Below are 16,009 nucleotides of genomic sequence, written 5' to 3' on the forward strand. Positions count from 1 at the left end.
ACAAGAATGATAATACGGTACATTTACTATTGAATGAAAACAATATGTTCATGTACTATGAATTGAAATGTGTGTAATATATAGGAAGGGGGTAGGATAACATTTTGCACTCTAAAGGATCAAAAAAAGTTATACACAAGATGTACACATACACAAACAGTACACTGGCATTCAAAATTATTCTCTTCTTAACTGTGATGATTATAAATCCTTAAACAACAGGAAGGTATAAAATTGAATTGTTCACAAGGAAGTATGAAATTCAGCAAATTATTATTGGAGGTTTGCCACCTCTTTTAGTTTTTGCATCTTTTCCCAGGACAGGTATTATTTTAACTTCACTTTCTATGCATTTATTGATTGTGGTCTACAACCATTTAGCAAAAAAAACAACAAAAACGTTTACATATACTTTCATTTCTTTCACTGGTTACCTTTCCATGTTGGAATGATGGAATAATTTTCAGTGTGTTTTTTATCCTTTCTTGGAGCTATAGAGCTTTCTGCAGAACTAACTCATTTATTTTATAGTCAGAGGAGGCCATTTGTATGGTACATTTGTATAGGCACAATATCCACTCAGAAGCCAACCTGTAGTATCAGGGTGTTTTACAACATGATAATGATGGATATAACTTAAATGAATAAAAATTAGAAAGGAAGATGGGTTCTGAAACTGCTGTTCTGAATATTTTTGAAGATTATTTAGCGCTGTGCTGAGAATAAAACTGCATTGCACTACAGCTACTGGTGTAACTGCTAACAAGGGGAATGTTCAGATGATAAAAATACTGGCCAGAATGATGGGACCATGTTGACATTTGATCGAATATTTAGGAAAAACAATTTAATATCTATTTACAAAACAAAACTCAAAGTGTATGCATTTATTTTACTTGGCTTTTACTTCATTTATCACCATGAAACGATTACCTCTGGTGCAGGAGTGTTCAATATTCACTCAGTCTGATGATTGTTGGATCATTGCCCAAATTTATTGGAGGCTCTGCAACTGTCAACTCCTCAAAATTGCTTAAAGACACCTTTTTTCTATTTCTATTGAGTTATAATGAGTCTTACTCCTGGTTTTAAATGGCATTTTTGCTTTTCAGAAAGCACATTCTCACTTTTTGATTCTGTTGTGTATGGTGTGTGTTATTGTAAAGCTGAGAATGCTTATAAAAAAGTTTTTGGAAAAGTGTTTATAAAAGGAATTGTATTATCATTATTATTATTATTTTATTAGCCTGTTATTAGAAGGATGTGTATTGTACTTTAGATTTAAATTGAGCTAATGTATTATCGCACCTATTTACATTGAATCATTTTTACTAAGCTTCTGTAAATTGCCCTGAATAAACTCGTCTACTAAGCAAATAAATAACAATAAATCACAACAAATAACAATATCTTACTTCATTGTCTTAATGTCTTATTTCGTTGAGACTTCCAGGAATGCCAAGAGTTTTGACAGCCAATGTACTTAATGTTCACTTTAATGAGGATAGGAAACAATAATTTTGTTAATTATAACGTTAAGATGACTAACTACTGTTCATCTGTGTGGCAAAATGAAATGAGTTCTCTGACTTCACAGACCTCTAGGACTGAGCTGACATTGTACTGTGGTGACGTAACGGTGGCTTCCTGCAGAGAAACAAGATGGCAACTGGCTCAGAACACGGGCTGAGAAACATAGTTTGGCAAAGTAAGTTCTTCAGACTGTCAGGTTTTGCAGTAAAACAGTTTTGATTCACAGCCTTGTATTTTTACTAGGTTTCCCGTTAATCACGTTTTACTGATTGCGCCTGTATTTTAATGGCCGTTGATGATAAAGGAGCTACTGTAGCTGTTTCCCAAAATTTCCGAATGCGGAAGTCTGGAATGGTGGAGGAGAGTTGCTTTCAGTTTTCTGTGCTGATTGGGGTAAAAACATTTTGAGGCCACTCTGGTTTAAATAACAAACACCATTTTTTGCATGATTCAAGCGCATCGGTTTTTTTTTGTAAGCAAAAAACATTTCATTTAATCAGGCAACAGGTCGCCACATTGGAATTTTTTGTGATCTTGTTTCGTACCTGATAAATATTGATCGTGACGAGCTAGATTTGGGCGTTCAGGTTAGCTAGATGGTTGAACTGGATGACAAAAGCGCATTGAATTGTAGCTTTCCTTAACCCTACCCAGTGTACACTAACAAAACACAGCTACACGTCGGTTGCTTTGAACCATGTTTGTTTTTCTATGTTGTATCGCATATCGTTTAATTTGTTTTTCATTTCAAATTAAGTGTAGCTTGAAGACATATGAAAAAAACCTCTTTATATTCTATAGATGATGCTCAGTGACAGCTTGGACTACAGCTAGTAGTCTAATAATTATTTCCGTATTTGGCTAAGAAAGGAATTTAAAGTGAGCCAGAAATCTATTAACGCTGTGTAAAAAAAAATAAACCAAAGAAATTTAACATTTGGGATATCTAGATTTCCAAGTGAAACCTTGTTACCCCAAAGACTTTAAAAACATCCCAATATTTCTGGTTTCCTGGACAAAATAGTTTCCCTTCTAACAAAATGTATTATTTATGGTTTAAGTTTAAATAATTTAAAATCCACAATTAGGATGACTCAGTCATCCACAGAACTCAAATGCACAGAACAGCGATGCTTCGCAGATATTAACAAGAACAGTTTAATACCTTAGCGCAAAAAGGTTATGTAACTTCTCTGTAATCATTGAAGCAAATAATCATCTTTATTATGTGCTTGAACACATGACCGTTCATTTGTGGAGAATGCAATATACAGATACACAAGAGAGTAAAGACTAAAAAAGGATGCCAGTTCTGACTCCTGCCTTTGTCAGTTTCATCAGATAATATTTTAACAGTAGCTTATTGTATTGTTAGCAGGTATTTGTATAAGAAATTTTGGAATGAGAATTTAAAACTAGTGAGCTAGTTAACCCACGGTTGTCATTTCCGTGTGCGTCAGATGGCATGTCCTAATTTTTGTTGAATAGTCTTACGTACTGCAGTGATTATTTCTGTTAAAAAGAGAAATTGTTTGTCTCACCAGATTGCTGAATCACTAGACCTTATCAGAACAGTGGAACAGTCTTTATGGATCCGGGGTTGTTTAATGGTTACTTGAGAATATGGAAGGCTTATTGTTCCGCATTTGTAGTTGGAACTCAAAACGTTTGATGTTTTGGCTTGCAAGATGTTTCTGTATATTTCTTTCTGTATATTCCTGCTGTGTGCCTGTCATTCCTTATACCTCCTGGCATGTGTCTTGTCTAGTATAATAGTCTTAATGAGATGGTTGAGGGTAAACCCTCTTCAGGTTGACGAGGGAATTAAGCAGAGTCCAGACTACAGAGGTCAAGTGAACGTCTTTATTTCGGCTAAAGCACCATACAGCATGAGAGGAAGAAAAAGGTTTTTCTGTCCTTTCTCTTTCTCTGCCCAGTCCCCCAGCAGCGCTGTCTTTATAGCCAATTAACAGGAGTTAAAATTCTCATTTCCACACAGCCCCCTCTTCCAGCAACTGGATGACTTTCCTTTCTTGCTTTTATTTGATCAGAAATGCCATTTGTAGCTGCCTGTAGTTCACGCATTGTTCAGAATCTCAAGGACATTTTGTTAACAAACAGCTTACTGTACGCACGTTCATTGGTGTTTTGAGTAAACGTGCTATAGTTTAGAGAAACAGTTTCTTATTTGTAAATCATCCTACAGTTTCTCTATAAATCTGGAATGAATTGAGATTACTTTTTTGTGTGCAGGAATGCACAGACATGAGTAATGTAGTTTTGTTCAGGTGGGTAGCAGTAAAGATCAAAGTGAGTAAGCATTTACGGCATAGCTCTGTGTTATGTAGAGATAAGTCATCTAATAAGTTCTTAAATGCATTACAGTATATCTGTTGTTTAATACCCGTGCTTTCACATATTCTCATTTAAGCATTTATTATTCCTGTTAATTAAGGATTTGTTTTATCTGTAGGAATAAAGGACACAGTTATTGAAGATTGCAGAAACTCTCGAGGATGGAAGGTATATCTTTGTCATACCTGAAGCTAGTGTATCATTAACAGTTACAATAAACTTTAAATTTCCTGGAATAAAGCTGTATTGTATTGTCTTAAATTTTGAGAAGGATTTAATCCAAATTATTTTCAGGTACAATGCTGGTGATATTGTCTGTCTTCAATGAGAAGAATAAAGAAGTACTGTATATTAGTTTCCTATAATGCTTTACTGTGTAATAAAATTAGTACATCATTATTGTAACACGTTTTTGTTGTAGTGGTTTTTGATATTTGGTAATATACAGTAGCTTTAATCTGCCTTGTATTGTGCTGTTACTCTGCTTAAATAACAACACAGTACTAGGGCTGTTCATATACCCAATGGCAATAAGTATTATAGGGTGTTCTGGATACTATAAATATTGTAAGAAGTTGTTCTTATGCTAGTGTAATTGCTTTTGAGCTTGATATGTTATTGTATGTATGTGTATGAATCTAATATAATTATATAAAAATGGTTACATTTTTATTGTATTTCAGCTGTTAATACTGGATCAGTTCACCACCAAACTCCTATCATCATGCTGCAAAATGTCAGATCTAACATGTGAGAGAATTACAAGTAGGTAACCAAATTGTGTGTTGGAACACTTCATTTCGGATTTAAATTAGGTTTTGCATCTTATGGCTTTACTGTGTAAAAGAAAGATCAAGGGCATTGATATTTTATGCAGTGCAGTTTGATGAAGTGCAATGTTTTGGGTTATAGAAGTATAGGAGAGCTTTTTGAAAATACTGAAGAGAGGTATGCTGTAGCTGTAAAAGGCTGTATGCTCTTGGTGTAGTTCTGCAGAGAAACATTTTGTGTGTGAGTGTTTATTAATCTGACAAACGTCTCATTCGCAGTTGTGGAAGACCTGTTTAAAAACAGAGAACCGGTGCCCGAAATGAAGGCTGTCTATTTTATATCTCCAGTAAAAAAGGTTTGTGCAGTGTTAAGCTCCATTCCTCAGTAGAAACAAAAAGTGTTTTTGGTGCAGTATGAGAGTCTTTTAAAATGCTGTTGCGTGAAAGTAATTTGATATGATTGTTTTTGTGGACTGTGCATGAAGCTAATATCTGTCTTTGTTAAGACTTAGGTTTATAATCTGATGGGAACTTTCTGTCTGTTTTCAGAGTGTTGAAGCGCTTTGCAGTGACTTCAAGAACAAACCAAAATACAAAGCAGCACTGGTGTATTTTACAGATTGTAAGTATATCATTAAAATTATTTTGCTCTGAGTGGAAGTCTTTACAAATAACCTTGATTTTTTTAACACCTAATATATTTTAATAGGTGGTCTTTTATTTTTTTTTATTGTTGGTATGTATTCACTTTTAACTGAAGAGAGAACATTTTAAGTGCCGTGTTTGATTAAAGTTTGAATAAAATGCTTTCTCTTAGATTGTCCAGATGAATTGTTTAACAAAATGAAGACTGACTGTGGAAAGTTAATAAGAATTTGTAAGGAAATAAACATTAACTTTTTGCCCAAAGAATCACAAGTAAGTGTATTCTGTTTTTGTCAATGGTAACTTACTGGTATTCTTTCCTGAAATGTATGTGTTAACATAACTCCTTGGAGAATGATTTAGCTGTGTGAATTATCTATTTCTAAAATATATATAGTTCTTAAAATACTACAGGACTGAACTCACTTTCTTTACATCCTTACATGTACTGAAACATGATGAAATGGAATCTTTTTAATTTTGCCATCTATTGATGTATATCTGGTTGTGCTGAAAAAGTTTTCTGGGAATGACAAAACCTTACGTTTTGAGAAACGGAGTTCTTGGGGGGGAAAAAAAAATCTTAAAGTGGACATGACCCTATTTAGGGCTCCTGAATTTTTATTACTGTATGATGTAGTTTTGGTCATTGGTGTGTTCATTTTGCTTATATATTGTAAATCTGTAGTCACTTATCTTTTCAGGACTGCACACCAATAGTTTAATCCAAGGATTAGACTGTGGAAAAATGAACAATGTTGCTCTCTCTCTGCATGTTGTTTCTGAACATTTGAACTATCCTATGTACATAACAAACATCAAATACTTTAAACCCTGGTCTCCCTTTTTTAGGTGTTTGTGCTTGACAATTCGGCTGCCTTCAGAAGCATTTACAGCAGCTCCAGTGAAGACAGACAGAGCACATTGGAGGCAATAGCTGATCAGATTGTAACAGTGTGCGCAACTTTGGAAGAAAACCCTGGTGTTAGATATAAGCGGTATATATGTTTTTTTGTTCTTAAGCATTGATACCCCTTTTTATGAATAGTTATAGCTTTTGTTGTAATTGTGTTGTATTAAACTAGTGGTTATTGTTTAATAAATTACTTGGCTACATTAACAATTACTGCTGATTAACACACTGAACCAACATAAATGTTCAAAGGAAGAGGTAGAATTTGTATAATCACTGCAGTGATATATTTTTAAACCATTTTTTGTTGCAAATATGCAAAATAGGTAGCATCATTCACATTAATGTAAATGGACTGTTTCTGTTTATAAAAGGGAACCTTTGGATAATACAAAGCTTCTTGCTGAACTGGTAGACACAAAACTTGCCAAACACTATGAGATGGATGAAAAGTGCAAGAAGAAGGTGAGATTGTGTTAAACACTAGAAATTTAGAAACAAAACTGTCTTGATTATTTTGCACTTAATTGTCGTATCTTAATCAAATTGTTCTGTACTTGTTTTGCAGGGAAAAACACATGCACAGCTTTTGATAATTGATCGTGGTTTTGACCCTGTATCTCCAATCCTTCATGAGCTGACATACCAAGCTATGGCTTATGATGTGATCCCTATTGAAAATGATGTATATAAGTAAGTGTTTTTAACTTCTGTCTTCTAGTGGATGTTTTTGTAGTGAGTACTGTAATGCAATAAAAGCAAAGTGAATTTACTATATTAAACAGGTTCCTAGGTCTTCTCTTCATCTTTTCCAAAGTTAACATGGCAATGGTTCCGTTTGAATGGTGCTTATAAGTTTTATTTATTAGTAGTGTAAACCGATTTACTCTGTATAATCAAAAGTAAGTTTCTTAATGGTGCAGCATGTATCCCATAACAAAATGGTTGAAAGGCTGATTTCAGAATGATCCCGAGAAATCGACTGTTCCAGAATGTTCCAGCAGGAACCAAACAGGTGCCTGCTGTTTTGATATCGCATTATGTCTTCAGGTACCAGACAAAAGAAGGACCCACTTCAAAGGAAAAGGAGGCATTTCTGAACGAGGATGATGAGCTGTGGGTCAAACTCCGACATATGCACATAGCAGAAGTTGCTGAGTAGGTAGATTGGAATTCTTTTATAGAATTACCATGTTCTTTTCATTTATTGCTCTGATTACATACTGATTCTGAATTCAAAAGCACAGTAGCTAAAAGTCGGAAGAAACAATGCAGTTTAGAGGTTTCAGCAATAAGCTGACATGTACTGTATCTATGAATTGTACTGAATGTCATAAGAACACGCCATATTGAACAGGAACTTTTGAAGTGACCAACATCTTTTCAGTTTTAAATGAGGTAAAATTTTATTACTTTGAAGGGCCAGGTTCCTTATAGGGTTTCTCCCTTTAGTTTTTAAAACTGTATGTCAGTTGCATTATACTGTGGTTCACACCTACTATATGAAGTATATTTTTAAGTTTATTGAAGTTGTATCCATTAAATTATTTCATGATAGACAAATCCCAAAGCAGCTGAAGGAAATTTCTTCCAACAAGAAGCGACCGGATGAGAAGGTTAGATTTTCTTATTTGTAATGTGCCCTTCTTTATTGATACCAGTTACTCATATTCCAGTTATGTGGATATTGAAGAATTAAATCATTGATTTTGAAAAAGGTGCTTCATATATTGTGTTCCAAGGAGAGTTTTTTTTTTCCTCAGATTACAATTAGTGGTTTGTCTCAGCTCATGAAGAAAATGCCTGGTTTCCGTAAACAAGTCGCACAGGTCAGTGACACTATTTGATGTACATTATAACTGTTTTTTGTGTATTCTAGCTTTGCAGAGTTAAATCGAGCTTTAAAGCAAGTCAGCACTGTTTAAGTCAGAGGAAAGAACATTGTAGTGTCCGCTATGAAGGGGCTCCCCCTAGGAGCACTGTTAAGAACTGCAAGCTGTTAATAGTGGGAGGAGGGACTTGTGTGTTGGTTCTAGATATCGGGGTTTCACCAACCGTTAAGGGATATGTGTTTGTCAGTAATGGGGCGAGCACCAGCCTAGTTGTAGGCTTTCCTGGCTTGAGGGTCTGCCGAAAGGGCAAAGTTTCTATTCATTCTCCTTGGCTGTAGCCTTTTGTTGCCTTTGTGTTTTTATGAAGCTTGAGTTATGGTGGACCACCTCACCTCTTCATTCTCCCCATCAGCGCCTATCGCTTCAGTGTTTTAGTTTTATGCACCAGAAATGAAATGATGTCACACATTGAAAACGAGACAGTCAGTTTGGTGGGATGTCCTTGCCGCCGTGCAGCAGTCTATTGTCATTAATGAGGCACGGGTCGGCCCGACCCGATTTAAAATGATAAAAGTACTGACCCGAAGCCGGTCTGAACCCGCTCCACTAGAAATTACACTCAACAATATTCGAACATTCATTTGATCAACATTTATTGAAAAAGCATATCCAGATTCTTTGTTTTAAAGAGATTAAAGTAGCCCAGTCTTGTGACTGTCATTTTTGTAAAGTGCTTCACAATCGATGCAGATAACGTAACCTGTGCTTTTTTCCTGTTGTGCTGACGAGCTCGCCAAACCTCTCCCACCTGGCTCTTTTGTCCCTCTCTCTTTATTTTAATCTTGCTGTTCTGGAGTTGTGTCCTGATCTGCTCCAACAAGGTTGCCATTATGTTTTTTTTCTTTGTAATACAGTGTTGTCCGTTTGCTTACATTTTCTCCTGTTTTGCCTTGTGATACAACCAATTAGAGCTTAAATATGGTAAAATGTCCGTTTTAAACCTTAAAACCACTTTAATTTAAGATACAAATGATCGGTTTTCTGCAATATTTTGCTTTTGGTAATATATCAACCCGCGCATCACAAGTTGATGATTGCATGGTTACACTGTTTACGTTTTGATATGTGAGTGTGGTTCGACCGTTGCACTTATTATTGTTCGTACCATTTTGTTCTTACTTTGAGTTTGAAAGTTCAAAGTGTAATTTAAAGAAGAAGTCAAAGCAGAAGGGTTATTATGGATCACTGGCTCAAATCTGGGACTCTGAAACACAAACATAGCGAGACAGCGACAGCGCAAGTGCGAGTAAGATGCAGAATAGAAGTGAAAATGTGAGTGAGGTCATTTGTGAACCATACCAGCAGTGCTGTAATTCTAATTCCAACAGCTTGATAAATGTGACGTGCAAGAAAGCAGAAGGTGTGCTTGATGTGATGTCTTCGTCTGTTTCCAGACATGAAGATGTCTAAAGTTATCCAGCTTGGATCCAGATATCACTTCTCTGATTGCTCCACAAAAGCAGCTCCATTCTGTTTAAAAACAGCACATTATTAATATCGTGTGTTGGATTCAGTATTAAGTTGGTTTAGTGAGTGGAATAATTATGGAAGTGATTGAAAACAGGTAAGACTAGAATTGGTGAAGCTAGGATTTTGAATACTGCATCCTGATGTTTTTGCAGAAAACCATCCATTTGAATTTAGCCGAAGACTGCATGAACCACTTTCAACTGAGCGTTGAGAAGCTGTGTAAGGCAGAACAGGTACGGTCATTTAAACCGGTCAATATTCAACACACTCCGTCAAAACTATGAAATGTGTTAAAGGAAAGCAGCAATATAAGCAACATCATGATTTGGCAATGGTTTTGCAACCTTATGGTAAAATGTGGGCAGGGAGCCTTGCATTCTTCTATCAGCTCTTTTCTGTCATGGTTTGGATAATACTTAGGCATTATTATTGAAATAGGTGGATCTGTTCATAGCTGGAATGTAAGTAGACTTGCTATGCTGATTATTCAGACTTGCTTGGCAAAATGTTAGTGTATTATATTGCTGATGTTTAGCTTGCTTATAAGTAATTTAGTGCATTGATTACATAGAACTTTAAACTTCTTTTATTGAGTGTTTGTTCCCGCATGTGATGTTGGTAGAATAGCAAGTTTGAATATCTAACCGTATAAGGGCTTTCATTTATGGTGTGCTTTGGTCTGGTGGAAGGTGACACAGTCTTGTTGGTGTACTTTTATTTTCCACTTGTGCACAATGTAGACGTCTACCATGCAAGTCAGAATTGCCCATTGCTTCCTTGTCATGTGGGAACTAGAAGGTTCCCCATTAAGGTTAGTTATCAACTCCCTGGCTTGTAGTAACTGATCATGGGCAGTTCTGTGCTCTTAGGACCTGGCGAATGGATGTGACGCAGAGGGACAGAAGGTTAAGGATCCAATGAGAACTCTTCTTCCAGTTCTGCTGCATTCTCATTCCACTGATGACAAGATACGAGCTGTGCTGCTATACATCTTCAGCCTAAACGGTGTGTTTTTCATGCTTATATTTTATGGGGGATATCAGTGTAAACTGAAAAGTTGTAAAACTAATTTTAAAATTAGCAGTGAGATTGTTTTAACCTTTACACCTTTCGTTGAATTTTGTAGAGTAACATTTGTTTTGTGAAACGGCAGTAGAAATGTTATATCCCTGTAAAGCCCTAATTTTATCCAAGTAGTCCTCAGTAATACCCAAAACAACAGAGCCTTGAATGCTAAATGTAGGAAATAATTCTTTTTTTTAAAGAATTCATCTCAACTTTTTTTTCTGTTTGTGTTAATAGGGATAACTGAGGAAAACCTTAATAAACTGATTCAACATGTCAAAATTGAGAATGAAAGGGAAATTATTCTGAACTGGAAGGATCTTGGAGTTCCGATTATCTCCACTGTAAGCAATCATTTTATAGACCCATAGGTCTATAGTCTTTGCTCGTTGTGTATTGCATTGTTCTGTTTGAGATAACATGTCTAAATTGTTTTTTCGTTGTAGTGATATATATATATATGGTTTTATTAACGGATCAATGGAAAAATGCTTTAGAGCTTTTTTAAAGTGTGCTTTTTAAAGAAAATTAAAATGTTCTCCTTAAAACTATTCTCCTTAAAAGACTGACAAATCTGAAAAATTATATTTTTCCAGCAATCATTCTTCCAGCAACGTAAGCCAACAAGAAGAGATCGTTCTCATGAAGAAAGATACAATCTTTCTCGATGGACCCCTGTGATTAAAGATGTGATGGAGGTACACAGAATGTATTTTCTTGTTTCAACTGACTTCTGCTTCTTTAACCAGAGTTTAATTAGTTAGATGTCTTCTATTTGGTATCAAAGTTGGCTTTGTTACAGTGAATTAACCTAGGTAAATATGCAGTGTCATAGATGGTTGTCAGTGTTTGCTGTTGAAAGCTAAAATGCAATCTCATGCAGGTGATGAACAACTGGCATGGTAATTGTAAGTAGTTTTATTGAAGTATAGTTTTGGTGTCAGTTAGTTTTTATTGTCTTTCCATTCTCTTCAATGAAGGTCTCTTAAGATAGAGTAACATGCTACATGAAGTTTTTAGTTTTGAAATCCCACAAATATGTTATGAATTGAATTAGCTGATGCTTTTATCCAAAGTGACATGCATTTGCACCCATAGGTGTTTTACTGGAGCATTATTTACTTTTACAAACAGTCTCCTCTGATGAGGGAGAAAGATTCATGGAGCTCTTTGTAGATACGTGATAGATTTGAACTGAAAATACTTTTTTTAAAAAAACACACAATGAGAGTGCTTCATGTACCATGGTGCATGAATTGGGAGCTTGTGTTAAGTAGAGTAAATCCAGTTCTTTGGATGAGAGACTTGTCTATTACAGATTAACACCCTTACCCAATACAACAGAAGTCTTCTTCACTACAGCATTTCGGGTAAAGCATCTTCTGAATGATCCTAATAATAATAGTAGATCTAGTAACAGGGGAGCTGAATTCTCTATTGATATGATCAAAGCTTTAATCACTTATTCCATTCTCCTCCCTTTTAAATAAATCAAGTGAACATCGTTTTTGATTTCTTCATAGACTTTGGGCACTGTACGTTGACTACTTTTTTAATTGTAACAACACTTCTTTAATGGCCATTTGCGTGTTGACTGAGGTCCAGCCTGGTGCAGGTTAAGAAAAAAAGTTGAAAGCCATTTGATCCCAATTTAAAACCAGTTATGGAGCAGGTGTCACTGTTATTAAATCTGTTATCATTATTTCAAAAATGACCACTGAGACGAATGGTAATCTAGGTCATTGCGGTGTTTATTTCTTGAGAATACAAGTACAGGTAAAACGAAGAGTACTGTTTTTAAAGCCACAAAAGAAATTTGCCTAAATGAAGAAATATGATCTAAGGGTCAGGAATACAATCTCATTACAGTATCTAGGTATGGTCACCTCAATTGGCAAGGTAATTGATTTTCATTATTTATTGAATTATTTAAAATTTACTAGAATACCGTTTATAAGGTGGTATTTTATTATTTATTTTCACTTCATTTTAAGCCAGTTATGCTTGAAGATGAATGAATTAGTTCTTTTTTAGCACTGTATATTCTTACTTGACCAGTCACTGAGTATATTTTTTGGCTATGTTTTTGTGACATTTTTACTTTAGTGAATCAATGTAAATGCGATCTTTTTGTATTTAACTTGTGTGTTGCCAGGATACTCTTGAAAACAAGTTAGACTCCAGGGAATGGCCACACCAATCTGAATGCCCTTCGGCTTGGAATGGATCTGGAGCTGTAAGGTATGGATAGCTACTGTATATATATATACACACACACAATGAGCATAAAACTGCATTGTCTAGCAGTTACAGTAGCATGTGTGCTGCATTGGAAACAAACCAAGCTGTACAAGAAAGCCATTATTAAATGAGCAACATTGCATTGTCAGATTTGAACGAGCCCTCAGGAAGGGCAGCTAATGTAGACTATTGACTCAGTCATAAGCCGTACACTGTTGTTGCCTTCAGTAACTACACATAGTAGAAACTTACAATTCTTTATCGTTCTGCACATCTGCATCACACTGTCTGATATCCATAGAGGTGAATCAAGAAACTTGATTCATCACCTAAAGATTCTTGGCTCCCCTGCTTGTGGGTCCATCTGAGGTGACTTAGTCCAGCCTCCAGCCTATCAGTCACAGATGTATTGATAAATGGTGCATGCTGGATACTTTGTGTTTTTCCTGTTTTTCACCATTCTTGACAAAGACATTTCATCTTTATTTTTCTAAGAGTGTATATAGTAAAAGTTTATTTTGATGCTAAGTTGATATATACAGTATATATATTACACCTGCTAGTATTCTGCATATTTTTTTCTCTGGGTTGTGGTAATATGGCACAAGCTTTCAGTCATGATGTTAAAGTTGATAGCTTCGTTTCTTTCAAGAGATGACTGAGTAAGGCGAACATCAGCAAACATCAGAACATCAGAAATGCATCAGCGAACTGCTAACTACCAAACAGGCTAGATGGGTTGAATTGCTTTTCCTTGTTTGTAGCCTTTCTTATGTTCTTAAAGCTGCGCCTGGTGTTTGAAGCCATTTCTGAAACAGTAGGAAATAGACAGTAATAACAAGTGAGTGAGACTGTAAGACTGACCTTTGATTAATTCCATCAGCTTATGAAGCAAGTACTGCTGTTCTGAAATATCTTGTGTATATACTGTATGTGTACATTTTGATTTGACCCATGAGCCACATGCACTGTTGGCAGACTTTCTTCATAGCATTACCATGATATTTCCTATGCACAGTGCTCGACAGAAGCACAAGCCAAGCAATCCAGATGACCGAAAGGGTGGCTCAAGACTTATCATCTTCATAATTGGAGGAGTTAGTTACTCGGAGATGCGCTGTGCGTATGAAGTGACCCAAGGAGTCAAGTCATGTGAAGTTATCATTGGTAAGTATTGTGATGGTCAGACTGAAAACTCATATTTTTTTCTTTGTTCCCTGTGGCGGCATATAAGGCAAAAGACAAGTCTCTACATCTGATTTTTTTTTCTAGTTTCAATAATTCTGTGTGAAATTAACTTCTACTTGTTCCATTATGATAACATACTACAGGTTAAATTATGAATATTTAAACCAATTCTCCCTTTTAATATGATATACATTCAGACTCTTTTTGTAAATTGAAAAGACAAATTTTGTATATTAGTTTTACAGGTTAACAATGTGGTAAAAGAAAAATAAAATAATGCTGTAATTTTATCCGACAGGCTCAACTCACATTGTGACACCCAAAAGCCTTCTGGATGATATAAAGTTACTCAACAAGCGTCCTGTAGAACCCTTTAAAATCATCGACGAAAGCTGTAATGCTTGAAAATTAAGATATGTGAAAAAGAAGAAAATAGTCTTGAATGGGAAGATTGAAGGGATTCTTTTGTTTCTGTGGGTTTTTGTATTTTTAATTACATCATTGCTATTAACATGAAAAGGCTTGTCTCTTGATATTTTCATAACCCTCAAAGTATTTATTCCATGTTGGAAAGCAGTGAGGACTAATTAGACTTGAAGATTTAAAACGCTATGTATAATTTATATATTCAAACACTGCCTGTTGGTCTAATAACCATTTTATAATCTGCTGCTGGATTTTCACTTTAAGGTAAAAGCCATCATATTTTACCATCTACCAAACAACTGACACGAGGCTTGGATTAAAAAATTAACAGTTGTTTCAACAGGCGCAGTCGCAAATCCACTAAGATTTAAAAGAAATCCTAGCCAGATTATTGCTACAGTATGTAAAGTAAAAGTTCATTTTCTTACTAATTTAAGTCAGAGGTATATTACACATAAATTATGTTCCATAAATGAATGTGGTTAAAACACTGTAACGATTGCATGTATTAAGCATTTTTATCTAAAATAAAAGTATTAGTTAATTATTTTGTCTGTTCATTTGATGTCCAGTTTTGTTTTAATACTTTTTCATGTACTACACAATCTCAACAAATTACTAATAAAGCATAATTTAAATATTTATAATTGTAACATTTAAATATTTTAATAATTCACAAACACTTGAATACACCATCACATTTTACACCCCCTAGCTCTTAATATCCAAATAAAATGAGGATATAGAAACTTTCTTTTTAATTAAAATTTTCTATCATTTAAAACATTCCTCACTGAGCTCAAGCACCTTGGGAAAGTTAGAACAAAAGACTTTGGGACTTATTTTTGTCTATACAAGCTGGAAAGTTAAATAATCCAAAGCCTTTGGGATGAGGAACTATTTTGGAAAAATTATCTTTCATAGGTGGAGAATGTAAACCTTGTTCATTAATAACTGAAAAGAAGAGATTTGTATAATGTGTAAAACATTTGATAAGATACCACAACAACAGGGTGACATTATACTTTGTAACAAAATATGTAAGGTGGTATTATAGAGCAATGGCATGAAGAGGAAACAGAACAACTCAATGGGAATTTAATAAGATACTTTTTTGTCTGTGATATCCAACGTTAACAGAGCAGAGGTGTCATATTTAGCTAAAGGGCAATGGGTGGAACATCTTCTCAGAGGATCTTCTGTAATCCAATACACAAAATATGGCCTACTTTCTTTTCGCTACACATGATAGCATGTTACATATGTAATTAAAATTAAATTTCAAAGTCACAATATAATCCCTTAATTTTATGCGGGTAGCCTGTTATAGATACTGAAACCCAGATACAATATTAGAATCAAAACCTCGACAACACTGAAAGAAAATTTAAAGACCACGTATCAAAAGCACAAAAAGTTGGATTTTCGTGTTGGGTTTTAAGAATAGTAAAGTAAGGTTAGAAAAAAATATAATTACAGAATGCAAGGAAAAATGTAAGAACATTTAAGAG

The 16,009-nt window shown here is 35.0% G+C and overlaps 1 protein-coding gene across 1 annotated transcript; it reads left to right on the top strand.

The window, feature by feature from the left end:
• Positions 1-1,615: 1,615 nt before the first annotated feature.
• On the top strand, positions 1,616-15,045 carry stxbp3 (syntaxin binding protein 3). The gene is made up of 19 exons (XM_006634957.3): positions 1,616-1,708; positions 4,007-4,056; positions 4,572-4,653; positions 4,938-5,014; positions 5,208-5,280; positions 5,476-5,576; positions 6,156-6,301; positions 6,591-6,681; positions 6,785-6,909; positions 7,267-7,374; positions 7,775-7,832; positions 7,980-8,045; positions 9,731-9,811; positions 10,448-10,583; positions 10,881-10,987; positions 11,240-11,341; positions 12,799-12,884; positions 13,903-14,051; positions 14,371-15,045. Exons 1-19 carry the CDS (start codon positions 1,663-1,665, stop codon positions 14,475-14,477), a joined length of 1,791 nt encoding a protein of 596 aa, XP_006635020.1. The 5' UTR covers positions 1,616-1,662; the 3' UTR covers positions 14,478-15,045.
• Positions 15,046-16,009: the final 964 nt, after the last annotated feature.

This window comes from Lepisosteus oculatus, chromosome 9 (assembly GCF_040954835.1).
Source record: "Lepisosteus oculatus isolate fLepOcu1 chromosome 9, fLepOcu1.hap2, whole genome shotgun sequence".
NCBI classification, from domain to species: Eukaryota; Metazoa; Chordata; class Actinopteri; order Semionotiformes; family Lepisosteidae; genus Lepisosteus; species Lepisosteus oculatus.